Here is a 26,584-nt window from a genome sequence, read left to right as displayed (position 1 = left end):
ATTGCATATATCTAGAATAAGAACACGAAAGAAAATTTTTGCTGCTGGAATCCATTCACTCGAGTTTGCTCTGTTCCGCATGGGAGGATCTTGCAGATCCAGGGGGGCGTATGGCTGTGAACCAAGAAAGAGCCCTCCTCCTTGCTAAATGGGAAGAATGAGAATTAAAAAACAAACCAACCACCAAATCCCTCCTTTGCTAGAGGTCAGCGACGGTGTCAGAAAGGGGTTTTGTTAGGAAGACAAAGGATAGAGTGCTTATTGATGCAAGCTCAGACCAAAGATCACTGCATGTTCGCATACGAGACAGAAATCACAAGGGGTGTGTGTGATATGGGTTGTACTGATCAAATGGCTTAAGACCAGCTCTTGGAAATGGAAGCCATTTCCATTTCCAATCATTACAGAAAGCAGGCCAGGGTATTACAGGTGGAGGAAGCCTACTTGTGAAAAACAAGGATCGCTTCCTCCCTCCCCTTCCTTTTGGGCGTGCGTCATAAATGAGTTTATGGCTTGAGGCCAAAGAGCATGCAGTTGAGCCACCAATCTCCAGGTTCATCCAGAAAGATGGACAGAGACAGCCCTGAGCAGCAGGACCAGTCGGGATGCTGAAGCGGAGCCCCACCAGAAGGATGCTACACCTTGTCTCACCTCACACACAGCCACTAAGGGAAGGCTGTGGATCTCCAGCTTACCTTGCTAACCTCAGCATCGGCGTTCAAAGAATTCAAGAGGCAGGGTCTGCATCTTGGTTAAAGGAACCATTGGAACAGGGTGAAGTGCGAGGGCGTTTGAATCTGCTTCATTCCGCCCCCCCCCCCCCCCCCATTCAGCAGCAGGTAAAGTGCTTGGAAAGCAAGGCAGGAGGCGGGGAGGAAGCCTCACACAGAGCTTCCAAAGACCACTATAATAATAGAGTTTTCTTTTTTGCCTTCCATTTTTGCATATTTAAGAACAGAAGCAGCTGCACAGGAAGCTAAACCAATCACTGACATATTACTGTACACTGGGGAAGGAAGGGAAACTGACACGGGGGGGAGAGTCACTGCAAAGCAGACTGAGCTGTGCCGAGTGGATGCCAACATGGGTGCAAGGCCAGAAGAGCTCTCAACCGTCTCATCCTGTCCTTCCCAGGCAAATCCAGGAGAGAGAAAAAGAGGAAAGGAAATAATGGCCTCTCCTTGAGTTCTTAAGGGTTGCCAGCCCACAGAAGCACCTTTTTCCAAGAACAGCTTCCCTGCTGAGATTGTGCACAGGGGTGTAAGTTAAGTTTCCTAGTACCAAAAAAGCCACTAGGGGAATGTGAAGAAAGGATCTAGAGAGCTTCTTCAAAATGCACCAGCAAATGTAAAAAAAACATTGGCCCAGAACAGTGTTTGTCAGCCTTGGCAACTTGAAGATGCAGGGACTTCAATGCCCAGAATTCCCCAGCCAGCATCCCGAGTTGAAGTCCCTGCATCTTTAAGTTGCCAAGGTTGAAAAACACTGGCCTGGAGGAAGGAGGGTAGGCAGGAAAATGAACTTGAGGATGAGAGCCATTGATAGAAAGCAAGATATTGAGAAATGGGCACAGTTAAGTGTGAACACAGGAAGGAACTCTGAAGGGCTTTTGATCCCATGGGCAGTCAAGGAAAAGGCAGGCCATTTATCAGAGATTCTGGAAGGGTGAGAAATGGGAAGTGGTAGGGAAGGGAATGCAAGCATTCATCTTGGTGGAGGCTGGGAGAGGATGGGGTGTGCCAGCGTGACATTAAGTGAGTCATTGTGCTGCACGAGGGAGGTGTGCTTGTAGTGCAAAACCAACTCCTTAAGCGAGGCGTAGAGGTTGTAAGGTTCTGCAAAGCCGTAGCCTGTCGCCGTCTTGTAAATCACGCAGTGTTTGGTGTCTCCATCCACACTACAAGAACAAGAAAACATCATTACGCATTGCTTGAGAAAGAAAAAGAAAAACATAAAGGCACTGAGGGACAACTGGGGGCACAGGGGAAGAGAGAGAAGGTGGATGTTATCCAAGATGTGGTATTACTAGAAGTAATATTGAAAATGTCTTGGCAGTACAAGTAGTCCTCAGTTAACAACCATAACTGGGACCAGGAATTCTGTCGCTAAGTGATGCGGGCGTAAAGCGAAAAATCATGTGACTATGCCAACTTATGATGGTAGTTCCAGTCATTAAGGAATCACACACAGTCGTTAAGCACAACATCACGTGACCCTGACTTGCAACTTCCTGCCAGCTTTCCCGTTGATTTGCTTGTCGGAAGCTGGCAGTGAAGGTCGCAAATGGCAATCACGTGACCGTGGGATGCGGCAACTCTCGTAATTGCATACTGGTTGCCAAGGACTGAATTGTGATCATGTGACCATGGGGACGCTGCAATGGCTGCAACTTCAAGGACCGGTTATAAGTCTCCTCGTTCAGTGCCATCATAACTTCAAACGGTCGCTGAACGAGTGGTTGCTAAGCGAGAACTACCTGTATTTGTTAAATATTAAAGTAAACAAAAAAGACAAATGCAACATCTAAAGAAAATGCAGGTCATAAATGCTCAAGTTTTTTTGAAGAGGCATTTTGGATTGGGTGATAGAGAACAAGTACTGCCTCTTCTAAGGTGCCTTCAGGAGCTTTTTATTGTTCTTTTTTACAGTTTTTATATGTGTGTTTTGTTTTTGTTCTTGTCGATTGTTGGAATTATTTGATTAAGATGGGTGGCCATATAGTTTTGCAAGAGAAATCAGTAAATAAAGTAATGCATGCCACTGGCCATTTCTGAAAGAGGATGCACTGAATAACAATGAATACTTTTAGGTGTTACAAAGAAGAGCATCTTGGAAGAGGCATCTCTTTCTGTGTGACACAGAACACCTTTCAGAGAATATTGGCTACATCATAACAAAAAATGAAGGAAGGCTGCATCTGGGTTTCACCACCATACAGGCACATACTAATTCAAGTCAGCTGATTATCCAATTAAGTCAACTAAAATTAAGGAAGCTGGGTTTTTAAAGGAATCAAAAATTCTTAAGACGACTCACACAACGGAGCAGGCGTAGCACCCTCGCTGGCTGCTCTCCCGAATAAGAAAGGTTCCATCGCGCTTGCCCGCCAGCATTTCCTCCGCCTGGGTGCGGTTGATCTTGCCTACATACCACGTCCGCTCATCATGGTGGGGCAACTCTTCTTCATCCTCCATCATGGAGTATTGGCTGCAAGGAAGAACTAATGATGAGAACCCAGCGGGGAAGCCTGGCCAGTTTCCACGAGAGGAGCTCTGGAGGAAAGGACTGCCCTTCCAGAGGCAAATTCTACCCCTCCCTGTGCCACTGCCAACAGAGAATCCCACAGCCTTCTTGCCAGAGTCCTGAACACATTGGCATAATCCTGCACTTCGATTTGTATCAAGATACTTCCTATGGCCCCCAAAACACCAGTGACCACCCCCTATTCTCCACTTCCTAGAGATGAGATGTTACTAGAGAACATCCTGTCCTTTTACATGGTAGCAATCTCCTTCCCTAAGAGCCCAAGCCATGGTGGACTTCCAAGAGCACGTAAAACGAAAAAGAGACCTACAGCACAGAAGTCAATCCCAAGAACTTTGTATTTTATTGTAGGGTTGCTCAAAACCTTTGAAAGCTGGTACTACTCTAACCTGGTGGACCAATGTGCTGACTTCATATCGGACAGAGACGACAGGCCACGACTGATTGTAGAGTCCATGCCCAATTGTGCTATCTGATCCTTTTATTTATTATTAATTCATGACAATATTTTATACCCCCACATTCCAAAAGAGCTCATGGTGATGTCCCGTAATAACCAAAACCAAAAAGGAAGAAAAAGCAATACCTAAATAATAAATTAATTAAAGCCAACACATCATTTAACTATTCATTTTCACATTAAGATGTTAGGCGGTCTGACAGCTAGATCATAATTAAAGGCTCTCTTGAACAGCTTTGTTTTAATAGCTTTTCTGAAGGTCGGGGGCAACGGTGCCATTCAGATTTCTGGTGGAAGCGTACTTCCTAATGTGGGCGCCAGCACAGCAAAACAGAAATTCCTAGTTCCACCCCCACCCCAGATCTCTCGCAGGAGAGGATCCAGCAGCTTTCCAACTCAAAGAGTAGGATCCAGGATCCAGACTGCCTTGCAGATATCCAGGTACCAAGCCAGATTGTTGGGAAACTCTCTAGCATCTATTTGAATTCAAGGCACTGAGAAAGGCCCATTTAATGGCTTTCCCCGTCCTACAGGCGCCCTACAGGAGGCAGAAACAAACTTCAGAGGAAGCACACCCAAAGGTTAATAGCCACCTCCTCTGTCAGGTCACCAAGCAACTCCAAACCCCATCCCAAGGCATGGAAATTGACACTCCAACCCAAACCAACAATGAGGTCTTATGGAAGGGATTCTGCCACCCATCATGGGAGATGGTACTCCAGCAACAGTGCAAGCTTGTCCTGCAGTACAATGTAAATAGGCGCTCACAGCCCAACTCCTTGGGCACAGCATCCCTGGTCACCATTAGATTTTCCCTCAGGAGGACTGCCACTCCTCTCCCCATTCCTTGGTGTTGCGGTTGACGCTGGACTCAAAACCTGGGATAGCACACCAAGAGGGCATCCCTGCCATCCGCAACTAGCTAGATCTTGGTAATATTCCTTTTAACTGGGGATGTCAGGATTTGAACTGCTGCAAACAAAATACAGGTAGTCCTTGACTTACGACCACAATAGGAACCGGAAAATTCATTGTTAAGTGGTACAGTCATCAAGCAAGGCATCATATGACCGTACCTGATTTTACGGCATTTTTTGCAGTGGTGGTTAAGTGAATCACTGTGGTTGTTAAGCAAATCAAGTGGTCATTAAGTGAATCATGTGATTCCCCATTGATTTTGCTTGTCAGAAGTTGGCTGGGAAGGTTGCAAATGTCAATCACACGACCCTGGGATGCTGCAACCAACATAAATATATGCCGGTTGCCAAGTGCCCAAATTTTGATCATGTGACCATGGGGACGCTGCAACGGTCGTTAAGTGCAAGGACTGGTTGTTAGTCACTTTTTTCAGCACCATCAATAACTTCAAACAGTCGCTGAACGCATGGTCATAGGTCAAGGACTACATGTAAGCACTCTCTTATTGAACAGGGTTGGGTTCCCCATTGGGGAATTAAAGCTAGATCTCCTACGGGACAGATCAGGTTGCAGAAGATTAGGAAGCTCCTCGAAGTCTCTGGTACAGAGACACCTTTCCAATCACCTGCTAGCTGGCCATTTGCAACCGGACACACCAGGGTTTCAATCTGGAACCTCCTCAATGCAAAACAGTCCCCTGTCCATAAGCTTTGAGATGACGAGCCCTCTCAAAGTGGAATAAGAATGGAGCCACTTACTCCTCAGTTTCACTCTTGATGCCAAGCCATTCATTGATCTTCTTCTGACGAGTCCCCTTCTGGGTCAACCATCTGGAGGCACAAAAAAGGAAAAGGAAACGGCTCATTCTTAAACAGCATTTAAGGGACACAAACAGAGCTGTTCTTCCAGGCTGCAGCAAACCTAGTAAATTAGAATGAAAATGCCAACCACATCAAGAAGGCATTGGAGGATACTTATAAAAAGGTAATTATTTGTATTACCCAAATGCGTTGGAAAAATTCTAACTGTTAAAAGAATTGTTTTTAATTATTACTTTTGTTGTAATCTTAGCTGTCACTAGGGCGTGTTAACTTGATGTTCTGTCAGCTAACTTGGAAAATAATATTTTACGGACAGGCCATGCATTCCTTCAAATAAATGAAGCCCACACTGGTCAGCTTTCATCAGCACCTTTCTCAGGCTTTTAACTATCACACACGGTAGCAATCAAGTCTGTGCTTGCCTAACACTGAATTATGACAGCACTTGCATTTTACAGAGAGGCCACTGGGGGGCAGGAGTACACTATCAGAAAGACAGCTGGAAATTACAGAAGTCCAACCCATTGGGAGAGCTCCAGGTTGCGGGAGGCAGATTTTAAAACACATTTACGCTTGTATTTCTAGGATGAGCACGAAGAGCACATACACTAGGTACTGGTCACGGAGTTTGCGCAGCTGCAACAAGTCAGGTTTAAGGCTGTTCATGCGCTTGTCGATCTCCCGGTTTTCGGAGGCCTGCTGCTTGAGGTCCTGCTCCAGCTTCATCTTGCTGTCATGAATTTCGGTAATGCGAGACTTCAGCTTTTCTGAATTCATCAGGATCCTAGGAAAAAAGAGAGGGACAGGCTGTTAGGCAAGCAAGAGAGGCTCGGAAGTTGCCCTGCTAGGATGGGAACACGGTAAAAAGGAGAAACTCTCCCACAAGTTTCGATACAGCCACATTGCCTTCTTGACAACAGTACAGAAGTGGTTTGTCACTCCTTTTCTGGATTTTTATGTTATTTTCCCGTCTAACCTACAATCCTGGGTTTCCTGGTGCTTTCCCATCCAAATACCAGGCCTAATCCTACTGGGATTTTTCGAACTCAGCCACATTTGGCCACCCACTGTCGGAGGACTGAAGAAGCAGGATAGAAATTTAGCAAAGAAGCTGACGTGGGAATGATCTTGCGGGTGGCACAGAAACCTGTAAGGTGCCGGTGTCCTTATCCACCACTGCCTAGCCCACAGGCGCATGGCCTGAGACTTGTAGGTCACCTGGGCCCCACATTAAAAGCATTTGGAAAGGCCACAGAGCGCCAAGAATTGCCAGCAAATTCTAAGTTTTAATTGGACAGCTGGGGAAAATTAAACACATGGGATTAACCATATTAACTGTATTTCATCCATTTTAATTAACCGGAAAATTATTTTTTTGTCCAGGCCCCACCCACTTCTTTGTTCTGGGCCAAGCCTCCTTTGTGGAGTTCAGCCCGCTGGGCTGGAAAAAAGAAAGACACATAAGCCTGTCTAGCCCTATTCTGAAAGGATCTCACCGTTGCAACTCCTTCTCATTCCCTTCTCGCCGGAAGCGCTCCACATAGTCCCGGCTGCATTTCTCCTGCGTCTGGCACTGCTCTTCAAAGATCTTGATGGTTTCATTGAAGGCCTCGATGGCCGTCCGTTTCATCTGCAGTTCCTGGGCAGGAGGGAGAAGGAGGGCGATGAATTCAAGAGGAAGCACTATGTTGGCACAGGAGGCCTGCAAGAAATAGGGAGCAAGCGTGCGCTTGGACAGGCTTTAGGTACCTGCGAGGTGCGTGTGTATTCTTCATACAGAAGGTCGTATTCGCGGCTCTTGTCCTGGTACTGCTGGTGATAGACTTTCAGCTGCTCCCCAACAGCCTCCACACTGTCCTCCTTCACCACCTGGTCCTGCCAAAGCAGAACAAAGATTAAGAGAATTACCGTTACCAACCCTGGAAATGATATGTGAGAAGTTCATCAGGGAGCCTCCTGCCCCAAAGCAAGATACTTCAAAATACTTTGCCAAGTTTCTCTTTAAAGAAAAAAGGCCTCCTTAAGGCAGCTAGCTTAATTGCTCTGGGAAAAGCAGAGCTGGCAACTTTCTGTAATTTAACCTTCCTGGGTTTTAAGATTCTTGGCTCCTCTTTAGTTCGGGGAAAGCCACTTTTCCCTTCTTTGTTCCAGCAGTGAATTGCTCGCATATCCCTCCCTTTTCCATGTTCTTTTCAGAAAATTGGTGAGGCCAGCAGACCAGTTCTTCAGTGGGGAGATCGGTGTCTGATCACCCAAGACAGACTTTTCAAATCTGCTGCTCTCCAAATTTAGGAATAATGGAAATAGTTGCACATCATACTTCCAGGTTGCCAGGATAGCGAGCATCTAAGACTGCCATGGTTAATTGCTACTGAATGCCACTCCCTGATATATTAATCTAAATCCATTTCTTAAAATTTAACGGCTCTAGCAGATCAGGTATCTAGCTCAGCATTTTCTTTCCAAAAAGGAGGCGGCAGTGGGGGCAGTAAAAAAAACAGCACAGTAAAAAAAAAAAAAACCTAGAAAACAACTCTTCTCCCTCCATATTGCTCCTTCTGCACAATTAGCATACAAAGGCAGACTGCTGCTAGATATGGAGGCTTTGTTTAGTTACCTCAACTAGTGATTGGAGATAAATTGTCCTCCCCTATGAATCTGCCTAACCTTTGGATCGTAAATACAGACCAAAGTCCCGTTTGGACCATGGGCCAGCTGTGCACTCCAATGAGATGAATACCAAGGAGAAGATGAAGATAGTTCACCCAGAGTTTCCCCATTGGGGGGAGATGGGTGGGTGAGAAATTTAATAAATAAATAAAAATAAAATAAATAGTTGTCTTCCCCTTCAGTCCTTGAAATCCAGAGGCAGACTGCCTCTTGAGGAAGACATTTCACTTAGCAGCCATAATCAGTATCTCTACCCGCTTCAGATCAGCCAAGTTCCTTCCACTCAGGAAGCACTCAGGTCATCCAGCATCCTGTTTCTGATGGAGGCCTGCTCCGTTGGTGCACCATGAGCGACAACCACATCTTACCTGCTGGTACTTGGAGATTGGGTACAGCAACCGAGTGTCCAGCTTGGCATTGTACTGGGCCAGGGACTCGTGCCGGTAGTGGTTGATGAGTTCCACCACAGAGCCAAAGGTCAGCGGCTCTGAGAAGCCGTATTTGCCTTCCCGGTGGAAAATCTTGATCAATTTGTTGTTTCCCCCTTTCCTGTAAAGACAGAGAGGATACGACGCTCAGCCCATTGAAGCTTGGAAGCAACACACCATCCCTCGGCCCCCTCTCCTTCCCCGGTGCACGTCCTGGCCCTCGTCCTCTTTAAAGCAGCCCTCCATCCAGGTTAAACTGGGGCTCACCGGAGGGTCAGTGTATATTCACCCTGGATCTTGCTAGAAGCATCTCTCACCAGGAAGGTACCATCAGGAGTGTCTCGGAGTTTTTCATTCACTTCCTCCCTGAAAAAGAGGTGGGAAGATTTGGATCATTTCAGTGCTGTCTCCATACACACAAAGATATGTGGACATGGTGGCAACGTTGCGAAGAGCCCTTGGAAGCTCCAGGCCTCATCTGGAAGCTGACATCTCAACCAGAGTTATTTGCTTAACCTGGGTGGCCATATACATTTGTTAAATGTTTGTTTGTTTATATAATTTAAAGGCCGCCCAACTCCAAATGATTCTGGGAAACTTACATTTTAAAAAGCAAGAAACAATCAACCAATCAGCCAACCAACCAGCCCTTCTGGACCCTCTCTACCCTGTCAGTCTGCTCTATTTTTTTTCCTCTGATACCCTATCTGTGAAAAGAGAAGAGCAGGAGAAGGGTGCAATTGGCTAGCCATGGGCTAAGAGAAATGGAGAATGACATGGCCCTCTTTTGAAGGTGTCAAGAATTGTGGGAAAGGCCCACATGGAGTTGGGAGAGAGGGAAGGAAAGTTCAAATTCCCTCCTTACACAGGAAAGGAAAATGGAGATATCATGTCTCAGGAGGAATAAACAAAACAAGCCTCAAAAGAAATTAATTGTGTGTGTGTGTATGTGTGTGAGGGTGCATGCATACATGCACCCCCACACACAGGGAACCACCATTTAGTTGCTACTTGATGCCCCACCTCCCTAATTTTCTCCTCTAAAAGAGCCCCCCCAGATTTTATTTTATCCTCAACAACCCCACAAGGTAGGTTGGGTGGAGAGACAGTGACTGGCTGGAGGCCCTCAACAAGCTTTGTAGTACATTGAGAACTTGGCCTAGGTTTTGCAATATTGTTCTTCGAATGATTGTGCCAACCCTGGCTTTCCAGGAGTGAGATTCATTCTGTCTGTCTGTCTGTCTGTCTGGCTGTCACATTTATATAGCCGCCCATCTCACACAAAGCGACTCTACCCAATTCTTCTACAGCCCCAAGGAAATGGCAGGTGGGACACAGAGGATCCAGCACTTTAGTTGCCAAGGAGTGCCTGACTCTCAGGATCCACAAGGAGGCATCACCTTCTGCGAGGCTCCAAATCTCACCCTTTAAACGGGTTCCTACAAAGAACTGGAGTTGCCATTTTGACAGGAGAGAGACTGGCAAACTCATTTACAGTTGAATTAACGACTGAACGGTTTATCAAAAGAGCCACAAGTGTGGAGCCAACTGTACCTCCCACCAACCTCCCATGCTGGGTTCCAGCTCGCTTACCTGGAGATGTCCCCCCAATACCACTCTGCGTCCTGGAGGGTTGTGCCATTCCCGTTGGTTAGGGAGGCTGCTGCAGGCTTCGGCTTGGGTGGCTTCGGGGGCAGAGCTGGGAAAGAGAAGGCCAGGTTACCTGAAAGGGAGCCGCTGTTCAACCCTGCCCTGGAGGACCACCGTGCTCTCTTTGAAAAGGTATCTCACCAGTGAAGTCCTCCGGCTATCGCCCCACGCCTAGCGCAGAAGAGAAGCCCTTCAGGTACATGCAGGGGGGTCAACCTCCCTGAAGGGGATTGATGAACTAGGGGCCTGGGCAGTCAGCTTTTTGCCGCCCACCCCCCACTTCTAGCCTTCCTCGACCTGCTGCTCTCCAGATGTGTGGACCCTCATCTTCCTAGCCAGCATGGCTGTTCAGTACATGTGGAGGAATGGCTGGGGAAGGTTGCCACTCTGTTCCAACTACATCCACTTGCCTCCTTGGCCAAGCACCCCCTCCTCACAATTCCTTCCCCTGCACCAGGCACAAGGATGCAAGGGTTCCCTACCTGGAGGGGGAAGGTCTGGCTCAGTATCCTTTGTCTGCAGTAAGGTCTCCAGGAAGAGAGTCGGAACATCAGGTGTCGTCTCAGAGCTGCAGGAGGAACAGGGCATCTGTTATGCATCTGAGCGCATCTGGACAGCAGCTTAGTGACTCAGCTATTGAAAGGAATTGAGCTCCTCACTCTGGGAAAATCATTTCTGAACGTATAGGCCAGTGTTTCTCAACCTTGGCAACTTTAAGATACGTGGACTTCAACTCCCAGAATTCCCCAGCCAGCATGGCTGGCTGGGGAATTCTGGGAGTTGAAGTCCACGTATCTTAAAGTTGCCAAGGTTGAGAAACACTGATGTAAGCTATTCCTTTCCATGCCGGAAGCTGCCATGTATCTGGCTGACCCCCACCCCATGCTAACCCTGCTTTCTGTCTGGTTGTTGGATCCCAATTCACAGATGCAACATGACAGCCTCCTTTCTCATAGAATTGGAAGGGACCACAAGGGCCATGTAGTGCCACCCTTGGCAGTGTGCCCAAAACCAATTCAACCATGCCCAGGAACATTGCTGCCCAGCCTCTTCTTAAAAGCTTCCAGGGATGGGCAACCCACAACCTCCATAGGTAGCCTGTTCCACTGTTGTAGAGACCTCTCTTGTCTTCCTTCCTCATCTAAAGAACCTCCCACATCCAAACATCTCTTTAGCTCCCGTTTGAAACAAGGATTGGCCACATCTGGCCCGACAACATTCCAGTTGTATTTTCAACCCCCCTGCTGTACTTCCAAGGGTGTTTATAAAGTGAAGAATCCCTCCTCCGAGAGAGTGGAAGATTTGGGGTCACCCACCTGGCAGCTGGAGGCAGCCGAAGAAGCAGGACCCCAAAGATCTCACTCAGGGTCCGAGGTGACAATCCATTGCTTTCAGCTTGTTCGGCAACCTTGGAAAAGTGCCGCAGCAGGAACTGGAAGGTGAGGAGGTGCGGCAATGGCATGGCTGGAGGCTCCAACAGCGAAAGCAACTGCTTTTGGCAAAGCTCTGGTTGGGTAACATCTACAGAAGAGCAGGGGTCAGTTTCCAAAAGGAGAAGACAGCAAGACTTGAGAATCCATGCATCTTTGCACCAAAACCCTGGGCATACTGGAACATGTCTATGGCTGCTAGGAAGACTCAGGAAACTGGCACTCCTTACATACCCAGAACCCCACCAAGCGTTCAAATTAAATCCTGGGAGAAGAAATCATGGAGGGAATCCAGAAGGGAACAGGGCACATCACTGTAGTGCGTTTGAGAAAACAGAGGCTGAAGCCAAGGGAGTGAACCGGGATAGGATGGTGGTCCTGCTGACCGACCAGCTCTTTGGCTTCCCCTGTCTCTGAGATGTTTCTATTAGGTAACTTTAAGAACTGCTGCCTGTGTAGCTTGCTTTCTTCCTTCCTTCCTTCTCACCCATTTCTTTTCTTTTCTTTCTTTCTTTATTCAATTTATATAGCCGCCCATCTCAGGCCAGTGACTCTTATGCTGTGTCTTTTACCCTGTAAGCCTGCATGCCGAGACGAATATCTTTCTTACTGATTTTACATCAGCTGTCCTTTTCTGGTACAACGCTGGGCAAAAAGGCTTTAAGCAAGCGTTTATTTTTTTAAAAGAATCCCTTCTACCAATCTCACATTTCCTGATCTTTGTCCCAGCTTGCCGCTATTCATGCCTCTCTCCTCCCAAACCTCCACTCCGAAGCTCCCCTTTCCCTAAAAAAAACTCTCCTTACCTTGGAGCACTCGTAGGATTTCAGCCTGCACGCAAGGAGGCACCACTGGGGTTGGCAGATCTTGCAGATACCCCTTGAGAGCCTCGCCGAGGGAATGCACATCCAAGACCTCCAAATCGCCAGTCGCAGGCCAGTCTGCAGGGACAGAAACATGAGAGAGAAAAGGAATTTGAGCCAGGAAGTGACTCAGAAGCTGACCCTGGTTCATTGTGGCCCAATTCATCTCCCAGCTTGCAGCACTGACTCTCCAGATTACTCTGATGACGGGAAATGCAGGCAGGACTCAGGCAAGCACTACGCCATCACTTTCTGGTGCCTTGATGGTAGAGGTCTTAAATAGGGCATGTTGGACTCCCACTGGCTCATCACTTCATCCAGTCTTGCACCCCACCAACAGCAGATGCAGCTCATAGACATTTTTTATGATACCTACTAGGTGTTTTGACTTTCAAATGTCCTTAAAGTTCCTTTTAATGCAAGCGCTTCCCGGGTTACACAAACTAACTTGCATGAGTCAGTAGAAGGGATTCAAAACGTGGCAGCTGACAGTTCACAGAGGCACCAACATGGCTGCGGGTGGTTTTGGCATCCACAAACATGGCAGCCAATCTAAGCAAAAGTTGACTTGCTCAAGGGATCCAGGAACAAAGCATCATCAAGTGTCAGCTAGTTTAAAAAATGAACCACAGATGTGTTTAGAAAATAAAAGTGGGGCTGGGAATGTGTCCCACCAGCCTAGGGCCACCATTTCCTGACAAAGGTAAGCTGAGATGGCCAGGAATGTTGTGGGGATCTTGGGGATGGTGACAGAGAGCAAGCTTATCTGTTTTTCTTCCGGTAAATGGTTGTTTGGCAACTGATTATCCCTACCATAACAGCTATGTTGTGAATGCATGACCCCCCACTCCACCGTGGCATCCATTTTGCAAGAGAGGCCATAAGAGGCTCCCCAGATTCTAAATGTGTCCATCGACCTAAACATTGGAGAGTCCCCTAGTATATTTTCTCTTCCTTTGCATGCAGAAAACCCAACCCATGATACTTCCAAGTAGAGTAAGATCTTGAACAAGAGTGGCTTTCTGCCAGTCAAAATAGTCCATTTGGGGTGAGATGGCCAATTTGGCAACATCTTGAGATCTTCTGCCTGCAGAACATCGGCCACCCCAACCAACAGAAAAATATTCAGAACACTCTGTGGACGGGTGGTATAGCCCTCCAGCCTCCCTCTGCTTTTGAATTTAGAGAGTGAAAGTTAAACTAAATGGGCTCACAAGGTCATGGGATGCCTTCCAGCCTTTTGAGCCAAAAAGAAGCGCTCTGCCCCCTCTACCTGCTCACCCCTTTGCTTCTCCCCTCCCTGCCTGGGACTGAAGGCTGAGAAGCTCTGAATGCAGACGCTGCTGCTGCTGCTGCAGCCTCTAATCTCTTCCATCTGATCAGCCTCGCTTGCTCCCCGCAGAACTGGTTCTTACCGGTTCTCAGTGCTTGCCTTAGTTCGGAGCCAGATGTTCTGTAGAGTATCTTGCTGTCTAACCCTGTGAAAGTAACACACAGCAGATTGGATTAGCTCCACAAAGGAGATTTTTTTTTTCCTTCCTGGGGGCAGGGAGCTGGGGACGCTGCACTCTGGGGGCTGGGAAATAAAAATGGAGGAGTAGGGCGAACATTTAGGAAGAAGAACTGCTTTCTTCTCCTGTTTGCCCACCTGCACATCTTCGTATTTAAACTTTGTTGTCCCGTCTTTCCGTCAAGGGCTCAAGGCACCGATTCCATTCCCACACCAACCACTCTGTAAGGTTAGAATAGGCAGAAAGGGAGTGACAGGGCCAAAGTCACCCAGGGAGCTTCCCCAGCTCAAGGTGGTTCTGAATCTGGTCTCCCCAGTCCTAGCCCAAAACTCCAAATGTTACACAAGACAGTCTCATGGAGGTCTGTCTACTTTGGCCACAGAATGGAAACCTCAGCAGCGCCAGCATCTCAGGGGATAGGCCCTTCCAAAGAGGGAAGGAAGATGAATTTTCCATGTGCCCCCCCCCTTAGGAGAATTAGCCACAGGAAGTGCCCTGCCAACGTATTCCTCTGTTCAGCTCCGCTCCCGCCTGCCGATCCTGCCTGTGCACCCAGCTTGCTAGCTTTTAACCAGGGTTTCAAGAAGATGGGCTCTGTCATCCCTTTGTTGACTGATTTTGGCCCCTTTTGAACAAGCAATCCAGTGGGTCTCTGAGCCACCAGCTCCATGGCATGATTCCCCCCCGCACTGCTACCTAGAAAACAAAGGACTACTAACACAAGTTTAATATAGCTAAAAAAAAAATCTGTACTAGGGCTATTGATACTCCATTAGGTATTACTAAGCCGTTCATTTGCTTGCTTGCTTTTACTTACTGGTTACATTTATACCTTGCTTTTTTGTTCAGGAATTCAAGCAGGCATACATAGTGTTCTGCTCCCCCCCTCCATTTTTTCCGTACAACAACCCTGTGAGGTACGTTGGACTGAGAGAGTGGCCTAATGTCACTCCATGAGGTTCTGGGGTTGAAGACGGACAAAAATCTAGATCTCCCTGATACCAGTCCAACCCCTTAACCTAGTGTTTCTCAATCTTGGCAACTTTAAGATGTGTGGACTTCAACTCCCAGAATTCCCCAGCCAGCAAGGCTGGCTGGGGAATTCTAGGAGTTGAAGTCCACACATCTTAATATTGCCAAGGTTGAGAAACACAACCACTAGATCACACTGATTCCTTACTCTCCATCATGTAACTCATCCCCCGTATGAAGCACCATCCCCAGCTGGTCTTCCATCCAGACTGTCTGAACTTCAGTAGAGAAGCTTCAGGAGGTCACCCTCGTGCCATTCTCCTATACAGTAGAGTCTCGCTTATCTGACATAAACGGGCCGGCAGAACGTCGGATAAACGAAAATGTTGGATAACACACAGTAACGATTGAGTGCGGTAAAAAAAAAAAAAAAAAACCCGATCCGCTGTGCCTGTTGCAATCGATTTTTGTGTTGCGGCACCGCACCGTCAGGAGCAACAAGAAAGAGTACACTCACGCTTGCAAACAACCGGCACACTTTTCTCGTCGCCGATTTATGCGTGTTGTGTTTTTTTTAGGGGCATCGGATAAGACGGAATGTCGGATAAGCGAAGGTCGGTTAAACGAGACTCTACTGTACCAGCATCTCCTATATAGTTTGCCACCTCTGCCTCTGGCCAAAATCTGAAGACCCCTCACGCCACCCTGCTGTCTCCTTTGGCTCACCTTTCTTCTCAATCACATCCACCAGCCTACACAGCAGAGGTGGGGCAACCTCTGGTGGGGCAAACTGCTCGGAGAGTTCTGGAAGTGTCCCCCCTGGAACATGGGGAGAGAGAGAGATCAGCAAAAGGCCTGAGGTATTTGGGGAAAGAGAAAAGCAGATCTCAAAATGGAAGAACTTTTCGGTGCAATCCCTTTTTTTTTTATGGCACAGAGAAGGGAATGGGAGTCCTATAATGGACGAAGCAGTTGTTCTGCTCTCAGAGTTAGGGAGCAATAGCAGGGGCCACAGTCCTTGCCATTAAGTGACAATTTCTAGACGGGTTGCCTTGATTTGCTTGGCTTACACAACATTCCTAAATCCAATATTTTGATAAAAACAGAGAAGCTACTACAGTACCGTCTTTGAGGGGTTAGAGTTGTTCTGGAGTTGGGCAGCGCCAAAATCCAAATAAATAAATAAATAAATAAATAAACTTAGCAATACTTTCAACAACAACATGGAACTCTCTCCCAAAGATTTTTTCTACTTTCTCCTTGGTTTTAAATAAACAATGTATTTATGAGAATTATTTGGGGGGGATGACCTGTACCTGATTAGAAACTGTATTTGATAGCTGCCTATTAAGGCACAGCTTCAGTACACTTTGACTCTCTCATCAGCTGTACCTCACAAATTACGTTAGCAGTCTCAGATATTTTCAAATGAGAGAAGTGTATATGTTTAATTGTTTCTAATGGTTGTTTATACTTGTTTTTAACTGTTTGTTTTATTGTACTCTGCCCAGAGTCACGTTTGTGAGATGGGCAGCTGTATAAATTTGATAAATAAATAAGTAAAAGTGTCCATTGATAATAATAATTATTAATATAGCTAGCGCAGCATCACAATGCAGAGAATGAACTATAAACCACAAAACCCCATTTGGGGGCCCAATGGCTGAGTTCATACAACACATGACATTAGGTTAATGTTAGGTATTCACCATAAGTGTTCCCTTTAAGGAGTATATCATTATGATAGAACACATTTCAGGTGAGGAAGGATGGCTGTGATTGGATAGCCGAAGTATAACAGTAGGCTGTATCCCAAGCAAAGTTGTTGGGGGGGGGTGGGTGGGTGGGGGGGATGTTTGGAGTGGGAATACTGTTGCTGAACTGCTACATCGGGCTGAACTGTAAGTGTATAACCTTGGATTGTTTAATTGACCATTGCCTATATTGTACATATTTGCTCATTGTAAATACAAGTCTGTTGGACTGTCAGCTGTGTTTGACTTGTTATTTACCACTGTGCATATCTACTGGTTTAGTAGATATCATCTCCAAGCCTATCCCCTGATAGGTTATGGGCCCAGGCGCATGTGTGAGCTAACAGGCTTGGTCGTAGTTCCAGGTTGCTACACAGTAGAGCACGTAGAAAGTTTGCTGTTTTGCTCCACGGAAAAGTGGGGTGGATAGTTTCTGATTCAATATGAGACATCCACTGATTGCCTTAATGTGTTGACAAGATCACCATGATAAACAGCATTCTCTGAGGGTGTTATGTGACCCCAAACAACTGTGGGACACTGCTACCTCAAATTTAGGGTACAAGTATGTTGTGTAAACCTAGCCAATTTGTGACTACGGGGTTAGGATCCTTCTGAATGCAATTTGGGATAATAACACTGGCATATTTGGAATGACTGTTGCAAGGATTATCAAGTGGCATAGCTGAAGGGCTCTAAGGATTCAAAAAGGGTATATACATTTTTAATGTGCTCAAGGTAAAAAAAAAAAAAAAAAAAAGGGCTGGATGATTAAGGTGACAAGGGGGGACCCCACATTCCCAGACGATGGGGATTTTTTAATGGATGTTTTCTAAGTTTTTTAAATGGATGTAATCTGGAAGGACCACAAAAGTGGCAGGGAGTTCACACCATGATTTGCCAATTCTTCTGATTTTATTTAAATAAGGCCTGGTCTTTCCAGACTCTGCTGGGCACCTGGTAGTCAGCTGGACTCCCTTGTAAAACAGCTGCACCGGGCTCGACTTTGCACCCCACAGGAAAAATGGTTTTAAGCCCATTCCTACCTCTTTCAAAGCACCGTCAGTCACCTTGCTCCAAAAATGCCAGAAACACTCCCGGACTGCTTCTTTGCCAGCTGGCCCTAGGCCAGCTCTGGCCCCCAAGCCCCACTGCCCGATGGCTACAAATCCTCTGGCTCAGCCCGAGAATGTCAGGTCAGCACATTCCTGCTTGTGAAACAGTGTGTGCATGCATGCACGTTTATCTGTGCCTGTACGTGTGTGCGTGTGTGTGTGTAACGATCAGAAGACAGAAAACGCATACACCAAGCTGCCCGTTTCCCCCTCCAACGGTTCAGCACTGGGTCTCCCTCCTTCAATGAAAATTAACTGATAAAAAGAACACCGGAAGGAAACCTGATATTGGTTGTTTGTAAAGAATTCTGTTCTTAGGTACCTTGATAAGAATTTTTTTTAAGGGAAATTGGGAAAAAAATGGGCCAAGACAAAATTTTGCTTCTGCTGCTATTATTATTATTCCTTCCTTTTTCTCCAGCGAGCACTCAAGCCATCTTCCCCCCACCATGGCCCAAAGCTGGATGTAGAAAGTTTTTCAAATTATTTTTAATCTCCCAAATGTGGGGATTCCAAACCCAAAAATCTCTCATCTGCCCTGCTAAGGAGAAGAAGCAAAACTTCTTCCTAGAAATAGACCCTTTAACTGCCAGCACTGCACGAAGATGATTGTATTTTCTCACCATCTGCTCAGCCTTTTTGGAACTAGCCAAGAAGTTACAAAACCCATCACTGCAGGGCATGGATGGGGGTTCAGAGGGAACTCAGGCCGTAACCGACCAAGGATTATATTAGGAGTAGGTCAGAAGGTACGCAGAAAGCCAAGTCACTCATTCTGAAAAGCAGCAGAAGCCACAAAGGTTTTACAAGATCAGAAAGGAGTCATCATCTCCCAAAGATGTGGATATTCAGGTGATGGGAGTGGAGGAAAACATTTACTGAGAAACAAAAACTGTCAGCTGTTTAAAGAACACTTCTCTTTAGTTAGGATTTAGACCAGCCTTCTCTAACCAGACACCCTCAATTTTGCAGGGGACCATAACTTCCAAAATTCTTAGCCACAGGGGTGTCCACAGGGTATGGTCAAAAAAGTCAAGATGGCAACTGCCATGGTGCAACCAAAGCTCTGCCTCTTTTTTATGTGCGCTGCAGCCTCCATCTTCACATTTTTGACCACACCCCAGTTTAGCCGGCTGGGAAATCCAGACCTTACTTTTTGGAAAGTGCCAAATTGGGATGGCTATATCCGTCAACTGTTTAATTTCATACGCGCACATCCTTGCTTCTGGCATTATTTATAAGCATTTTTACAAAAATAAATCCATACTTCTTTTTAACATTTGCAGCTCCCCGTGGAGCACCTGGTTAGTCCATTAAAAAAAAATGCATAAATAGGTTTTACAATTAACACTACGACGACACATCCCGGCAGGACTTCCTCTTCTGCACTGGTTAAATGCTGGGAAGCCTAATGAGAAAAACTGACTCCTTTGGCTAGCTTACGGTTTCTTTTCAGACAGCCTAAAACGCCTCCCTGCCCTTTGATGTGGTAGTTGCTGTGCATGACCCCGAGGCCCATAATCTGAGGCCAAGCTACAACCCCACACACCCACGCACCATCTCCCTGCAGACACCACCTGTTATGGGCAGGGCATCTCAAGCCTCTGGGCTGTTCCTGCTGAGCAGACCAAGAGGGGCTGGGCCCACCTACTCTCTCTGTGGGGGTGGGTGGCAAGTCCAGCTAACAGGAACCAGGAAACTAGTTGGAGCAGAACGATGAACGATGGTGCGTTCTTGCTGCTGGTAACCTTCCCTGGACTGGACATATCTGGAACAGCATTTTCCAAAAGCCTGGCCCAAAGTCGCACCGGCTCCCTTTCTCCTTCCTTCTTGCAAGCCCTTGCTCTCATTTGGCACCCTGGCGGCACTTACCTTGTTCCTCCGGAGCGTGGGCTGCCCCTGTTCCAGGAGTGGCGGGCAGGGGCCTGGTGACCCTGGGACGATGGGACGGGAGGGAGATTTTCACTGGCCCCACATACTCCACATAGGTGCCTGGGAAATCCCCCTTTTGTTTGGTGCGCTCGTTGACCCCCAGAATCCAGCCAATCTGGTTTGGCATCTGCTCATCTCCATCCTTAAAGCCCAGCGACTGCAAGGCCCCCTTGCTCACCACCAAGGTGTCCCCAGGTAACAGATCGATGTCTTCATTGCGCTCCTTGCGGTATGGGTAGAGGGCCCGATACTGGAAGCCCTCCGTGCTCCCCATGGTCCCCTGGAAAAGGCCACGCAAACGAACCGGCAAGGGAAAAAGTGAGGGAGAGGGGTGGGATGTCGATGGCTGTCCCACTACCCTCTCAAGAGCTCTGCATGAAGGTGAAACAGCCGCTCTCCTGGGTCCACTGGCATGGACGGCCGGGCCCTAAGTACAGCCCCGTTCCCGTAACTTGAAGCCACGATTCAACCAGATGATGAAGCAAAGGGAGAACGTGACGAGCATACTCCAGCGCTTGCAGGTGGGCTGGGGAGGAGAGGCGATGACAGCTCAGGATCTCAAAGGTGTTGCGCAGGAAGCTGGGGTGTGCAGGACTCTGGAAAAGGTGGAGGAGGAGAGACGGTCACTCAAGCAGGTTCAGCAGCAGACCCCCTTAGCAATACTGCTAATACTTATATTTGACTTTACGAGGTATTCCGAGCAGCTCGTAGAAACAGAGCTCAGCCGAATCGCAAATACCCAGAACAAGCAGAGAAAAACACCATCAAGACAGCAGAAAGAAAGCAACGGGGGGGTTGTCTCCCCCATAAACACAGATCTAAAAGTTCCTAGAAATAAGTTGTGCAAAAATGGAGGGACAGAGGGGTCCAAGTACAGCTGTCTGAGGCACCAGAAACCTCTCTCCAGGTACATTAAACAGTCAGGAGAACCACCAGGGAAAGACCTGGACACTTAGGTGAGCATGAAATACTTGGACCCCAAACCGCTGGTCTCAGAGCAAGCAACCCCATTGTTAGGCTAGGAGGGGAACAGCTCTTCATTCCACAAAGCACATTAACGAGAGTCCAGAACATTGGGAGTGAAAGCAGCCAGATGTGCATGATAGGGGTTAGAGAGCTGAGATTTTGTTCTCAGTTGAATCCCTGAAAACAGGGATAAGTTTTCTCAACTGCAACACGGAGCAGTCCCAGTTCCCACCCCATTAGTTATGAGCAAGGCAAGTTTTAACTCCCTTCTCCTTCTTAAGCTTGATATCTCAGTTTTCCTGCTCTCAATTCTCAGTATTTTTTTGCAGGCAAGAAAATGTGTGACAATGGATTTATTTAGGGCATAAGAAATGGTTGGAGAGGCCTGGAGCAAGCCACAGCAAAGGGCATTAGAAGTTCACACTGTACTGGGAACAGAAGCCTGGAATTCATCTCTCTTTCACTCTCCCCCCTTTCAGCCAATAGCTCTCTCACACATGCTCTCACACTCTCACTCACACACACATGCACATTTGTAAAACTTGAACCAAGTCCAGTGAGGAGACCGAAGAAGGCTGCAGGAGGAACTTCTGCCCTATTGTGCCTCTGCAATCTCTACCCGAGGAAACGCTATCTCCCACCAGCCCTTCCCCCAAACCAGCCTATACAATCTCTGCTACTGCATATGTTAAACAGGATGGTGTGTGTGTGTGTGTGTCTTGTTAACTGCTGTCCAAATACAACAATCTGATACTCTCCCTAGAAAAAGGCTCTATGGGTAGAGAATGGGCTGGAAAAGAAATTGAATTAGATCAGGAAACAGCAATGGCAATAGTCAGGGTGGTTAAATTAAACTTCCAGCTCTTGTGTCAGGGTATCTGTGAGTCTCTCTTACATAAAAAGGTAGACAGTGTTGCTTCCATGTGAGCCTTTGAGGCTCTGATTGGCCACTGTCTAAAGTCTCAGCATTATCTAACATGGTGGAGCGGATTAGTACTTGGATGGGAGACCACCAGGAAACCCCAGGGCTGTATGCTAATGTAGGAAGTGAAAAAAAAAAAAGCAGCAAACTAATGCCATACCACCGCCAAGAAAACAACATGGAAACATTCACATAGTCACCAAAAGTCAATCTTGATTTGAGGGAGCTTTACTTTTTTTACTCTGTCTAGACCGGGATCCTGAGACAACAGGCCTTTTAATCTGATCTGGCAGGATCCTTCCCATGTTAATATGTATTGCTTCGAATTGATTGGCTTTGGTTCACAAGAGGGGCCTCCACGTCCGACCAAAAATGCAGTGATTGGTGATTAAAACCTTGGTGATTAATTGATTTCAGTCAATGTATTTCCTTTCTTTCATAATTCAGCCTTCTCCCACCTGGGTATCTCCCATACTGACTTCAATCCCCAGCATTGCTGAGAATTCTGCAAGTCAAAGTTAAATGCCAAATATCTGGACGGCTTACACCTTTGGTTTCACAGAATTTAACATAAAACCACGGGCACCCTCAAGAGGCTCTTAAAACGACAGAATGTCCTTCCGAAGACGTCCATTAACTTTCCCAGTTCACTCGCTTGGAAGGAGCAGCTGTACAAGTGTAAGAATCCTACTCAAGAGCTATTTTAACCTTGCCCTCAGAGTCCATTTTATAGTCCAGAACACCAAAGACGGATTCTCTGTAGGCGCCTTCTTTCTGTCATCAACCTTCCTGAAAATGGTGGCTGGTTACTTACAGCTCCTTTCCTGTCTGCTGAGCTGAGAGAGGGAACCAGCAATGTCTGGGCCCTCACATTTTCTTTGCTGCCTTCTCTATCTCTATTTAACCCAGTGTTGTCCAAACTTGGCCACTTTAAGATGAGTGGACTTCAACTCCCAGAATTCCCCAGCCAGCCATGGGAGTTGGTCCACTCATCTTAAAGTGGCCAAGTTTGGACAACACTGATTTAACCGTATTAATGGGTTGGGAGTGCACTCAAACATACAAATACTAGGAGGGTGGCTACAGGTAGCAGAACAGAAAAGGCAGGCTTATTTTACAGAAGAGAGAGAGAAAAGCGAGCACGCCTTTTATAAGCTTGCAAGCTTTGTTCTCATGTCCCTGTCTTGAGAGCAGACCTGAAAAGATCTCAGTTGCTCATATCCATTGCTCATTCACCTCTGGATGATCATCCCCATCCTTGTGATTCTGGACACGGATCCATGATTCTTGGACAACTTGCACCCTCTTGAACTAAACCCCTTCTCGACTCGTCCCTTTGAAATAGTTTATTTTTGCCATCTCAATCAGGAAGGGCTGTTTCTGTAGACCTCAACGTCTCCAGGGGACTTTTTTTAAATTTCAATATCCCCAAATCAAAAGGAATCTAAAGGCACCTTTTCAGACGAACACATTTGATTAAAAGGCAGAGGCTTTTGTGAGTTGCAGGTCACTTCATCAGATTCACCTTCAGTTTATGCCTTTTAATCAAGCCTGTTAGCCCGAAAAGATGCTACCAGAGTCTTTCTGATTTTTTGACACCATGGATGTCTCTCGGTGTCATGTAGGCTCTTCTCCTACAATATCTTCGAATATGCAAGAACTACGATGGCTTTACAGTATCCTCCTCTGACCCCTCCACAGTTCATGAAATGGGCCTCACTAGCCTCAGCATATTTAATAGTTGCACTTTAATTAAGACCATATGGGATGCATATGAAATTGGCTCTTTGTTCACAGTTCCTAATTTAGTGCAGAATAATCACCAAAACCTGACATCCCTCACTCCTTAAAATAAATTTGGGGCCATTCCAAATCTTATGCTCCCATCAGATAGTCTAACATGCAGATAGGCAACCCAGAGCCCTCCAGATTCCGTTTCTACAACGCCCACACGCTCTTGCGTCAGCCACGTTGGTTGGGACTGAAGAAAGTTGAACCCCAAAGCATCTAACAGCACCAGGTTTCCTGATCTAGCGTCCCAACTGTTTCATTTCTGTTCACAGTCCCTTCCAACAGTATCCGAAGGGCCCCCTATTTCAACTTCCCAGGGATGGAGCAGATAACTTTTGGGGACCCACTTATTTTGGAGAGAGGAGAGTGGCATTTCCTTTATTTAGGCTCCTCCTGCAACAGTAGACGAGGTACATGGTTCAGACGCCCATCTTCGTGGGATGCAAAAGGGAGCGAAACAACTGAACCTCCTGGGGGAAAAGCCGGCTCAAGCGAGCGACATTTTGGCTGTGCCAGATGCAGCCTGGAATGTGGGCAGCTGCGGCAGTTCAGAATAGCCTGTTTGGGGAGGCAGCTTCTTCTCAAGCCCAACTTTACGACAGATGTGGCAGCTCGTCCAGGATTTGTGCTGAAGAAAGCACCAGGTGCGGTGTGAGACACAAAAGGGGCACAGTCTCTTGCCCCAGAGGGCTTAATTTACCGAACGTAGGATGGGTACAGCCTGGAACAGGAGTGGGGAGCAGGGAAGGTGGCCCTGGGAGCTTCAGGGAAGGATCCTGAAGAAATGGAGCTGCCTGAGGAGGTGAGGAGAGCTTTGATGGCAGGTGAGCTTATGAAAACACAGGGAGCAGGAAGAGGCAGAGCCCTAATCAGGAATAAAGAGGAATAAACTTTAAAAACTGAGGACTAGGTTCTTGATGTGGACACTACATGAACACTAGATGGGGGAGCCCCACTGTAGTTCCAGCGGAGGTGGAAGGAAAAGAGATTAGAGAGACTTAGGCAGGAATAGTAAATGCAACAGGATAACCTTCCTGACCCTGGTATCTTTCATGCAAATGCTGACACCTGCAATCCCAGCACAGGCAAACAGCACCAAATTTAAGAAGGCTGGTCCAAGAGGCCGCAACTAATTCAGGGGCAAAGGTTGCAACAGTGAACACCAGCATGGCGAAAGAGCAGAAATCAGTTTGGAAAAGCCCACGCAGCACGACGCCACGGTTTCTGTAAGGCAAGCCGCCCGCTAGGCCCCAAAACATTTGGCGACCAGGATCACCCTAAAGATTTGGCTTGTGCCTGAAAAGCCTGGAATAGCTGTCTATCCCTTTTTCTTGACCCATGGAAGACAGTCGAAAAGGGAAAATAAAAGACGAAGTGCAGCAGGCCAGGAATTCCTTTTTTAACTCCCACAAAGAGATGCTCTCAGCAAAAGAAGTTCTGATTTAAAAAAAACCCAAAACCTCACTATTCACTGTGGTGGAATACAACCGCCCTCTTCCCTTTTTTTACTTTGAAATCATGGGAGGGTGAGCGCAGCTGCTCCCAGCCCAGTGGCTTGGTTCAAGAACCAGATTCAAATCGCAGAGACCATCAGGCCCCACTTAAGTCGTTTCCTCCTCTCCTCTCCCCACCACAAGCCACAGCACTCTAGTGGGGGAGGTCCTAGTCCCCTCAACTTCAACTGACAGATTTCCCTCCCTCGCAAGCAATGTTCTTCTGCAAAATTTTTTAAAACATATTTTATTGTACCTTCTGGGCTGGAGAGGGCATTCCAGTACCAGCGCAAAGCTCAAGTAGATTAGGAGGGACAGGAATGCACAAGTCCCCCCTCCTTTTTTCCACATATGGGGAGCGGGAAGGAAGTAGCACAGAAAAAAATAACAGGAGCTGAAATTCTCCCCCATCCCTTACCGCACAGTCCCCCTTCCTAGCTCCTATTCCCCAAAGCTAGACCTTATTTTAATTTTGTTCCCAAAGCGTGGGGAGAGACTTGTTCCCCCCGCGCATACGCACAAAGGAGTCGACGGCTGCAGTACAGAGAACAGCCCCTTCTTTTTTCCCCATCGTCCCCCCCCCCCCGCACCCCCGGCAACGACTGGAAATGGTGGATTTGCATGGCACCAATTTCGCACACACCCCCGGGAAGGACTTTGCAATGCACGGTTGAGCTGGAAAAGGTTGGCCCCTCTTCTCCGTCCATAAACAGGGGAGCCTATGTGGAATGATCAAGTTAACTCCCCTCCCCCCGCACCCTTAAACTTACCTTTTGCCCACGAAGCGCTCGCGTTCCTCGGTCTCCCCCCTTCAGCCAGCTCCAGGCGCTGGGAACGCAGCTGCAACCCAGGGAAAGAGGGAAAACCGGGAAGGGCCGAGCGTAGACGAACAAGACCGAGGATAGCCGAAGTCTCTCCTTCGGGGAAAAAAACCACCCGAACGCCGTTGTCGGAAAGAAACGAGTCTCTGCCCGAGCGCGTCCGAGAAGAGTCGAAAAAGCCAAACGCCAAGGGAGATTCGTCCTTTTGTCTGCAAAAGTTGGATTGTACGCTTCCTTTCCCCGCAGTAAATAAATAAATAACGCTTGCAGAGATAGCGGGTCTCGCTATCTGCTACTGGGGGCGGGGTGGGGAGTGCAAATCTATCTAGGTTTGTTCCTTTAATTAATCTTCTGCCGAGCATTTCCTGCCTTAGCAAGAAAGGCATAATCGGGATGCTTCCTGGCAAGGCTTTTTATTATGCAATCGTGGGAATGAGGTTTTTCTTAGCCAGGACTTTGCTGGGCATATCGCTGGCAGCTGACACTTTTACATGTTTTGCTCGCCATTGAGCGACGCTGCTCTTTCTGCAAGGGGTAATCACGCCAGAGGGTGATGTGTTTCCCTGAAGGGAAGGGTGGAAGATGAGTGGGACCAGGGGCTGAAGACAACCGAGCAATAGGTCCGAGTTTAATTACTGCCTCCTCTTTTGTAAAACATGCAAAGCCAACATTTGCTTGGTATAGAAAGAAACGAGCCGTGGCAGGAGTTTTCCACTCTGAGCAGGCAGAGAAAAGGCCATATTCTAACGGAAATCAAGGGGCGCCTTGATTCTTCGCTGTTTTTTCTACCTCTACAGTGAAAG

The 26,584-nt window shown here is 47.3% G+C and overlaps 1 protein-coding gene across 2 annotated transcripts; it reads right to left on the bottom strand.

Annotated features, from left to right (window-relative positions):
* Positions 1-810: 810 nt before the first annotated feature.
* Positions 811-25,875, bottom strand: PIK3R2 (phosphoinositide-3-kinase regulatory subunit 2). 2 transcript variants are annotated; one of them, XM_007424482.4, is made up of 16 exons: positions 25,731-25,875; positions 19,729-20,384; positions 15,714-15,806; positions 13,920-13,982; positions 12,448-12,582; positions 11,528-11,732; positions 10,694-10,779; positions 10,155-10,260; positions 8,829-8,927; positions 8,502-8,682; positions 7,213-7,338; positions 6,960-7,102; positions 6,071-6,247; positions 5,401-5,472; positions 3,037-3,207; positions 811-1,897 (listed from the first exon to the last, which is right to left on the bottom strand). In XM_007424482.4, exons 2-16 carry the CDS (start codon positions 20,060-20,062, stop codon positions 1,705-1,707), a joined length of 2,184 nt encoding a protein of 727 aa, XP_007424544.1. In that variant the 5' UTR covers positions 20,063-20,384; positions 25,731-25,875; the 3' UTR covers positions 811-1,704. The 2 variants fall into 2 exon arrangements, with proteins under 2 accessions (XP_007424544.1, XP_088005709.1); XM_088149583.1 differs by lacking the exon at positions 25,731-25,875 and adding an exon at positions 25,217-25,240.
* Between the last annotated feature and the right edge of the window lie 709 nt (positions 25,876-26,584).

The sequence above is a fragment of the Python bivittatus genome, unplaced genomic scaffold (assembly GCF_059951505.1).
Source record: "Python bivittatus isolate LINGU-HERP-01145 unplaced genomic scaffold, Pbiv_v1 ctg000580_np1212, whole genome shotgun sequence".
NCBI lineage: Eukaryota > Metazoa > Chordata > Lepidosauria > Squamata > Pythonidae > Python > Python bivittatus.
The sequence above is the reverse complement of the archived record's forward strand: the minus strand, read 5'-3'. Positions and strand labels throughout refer to the sequence as shown.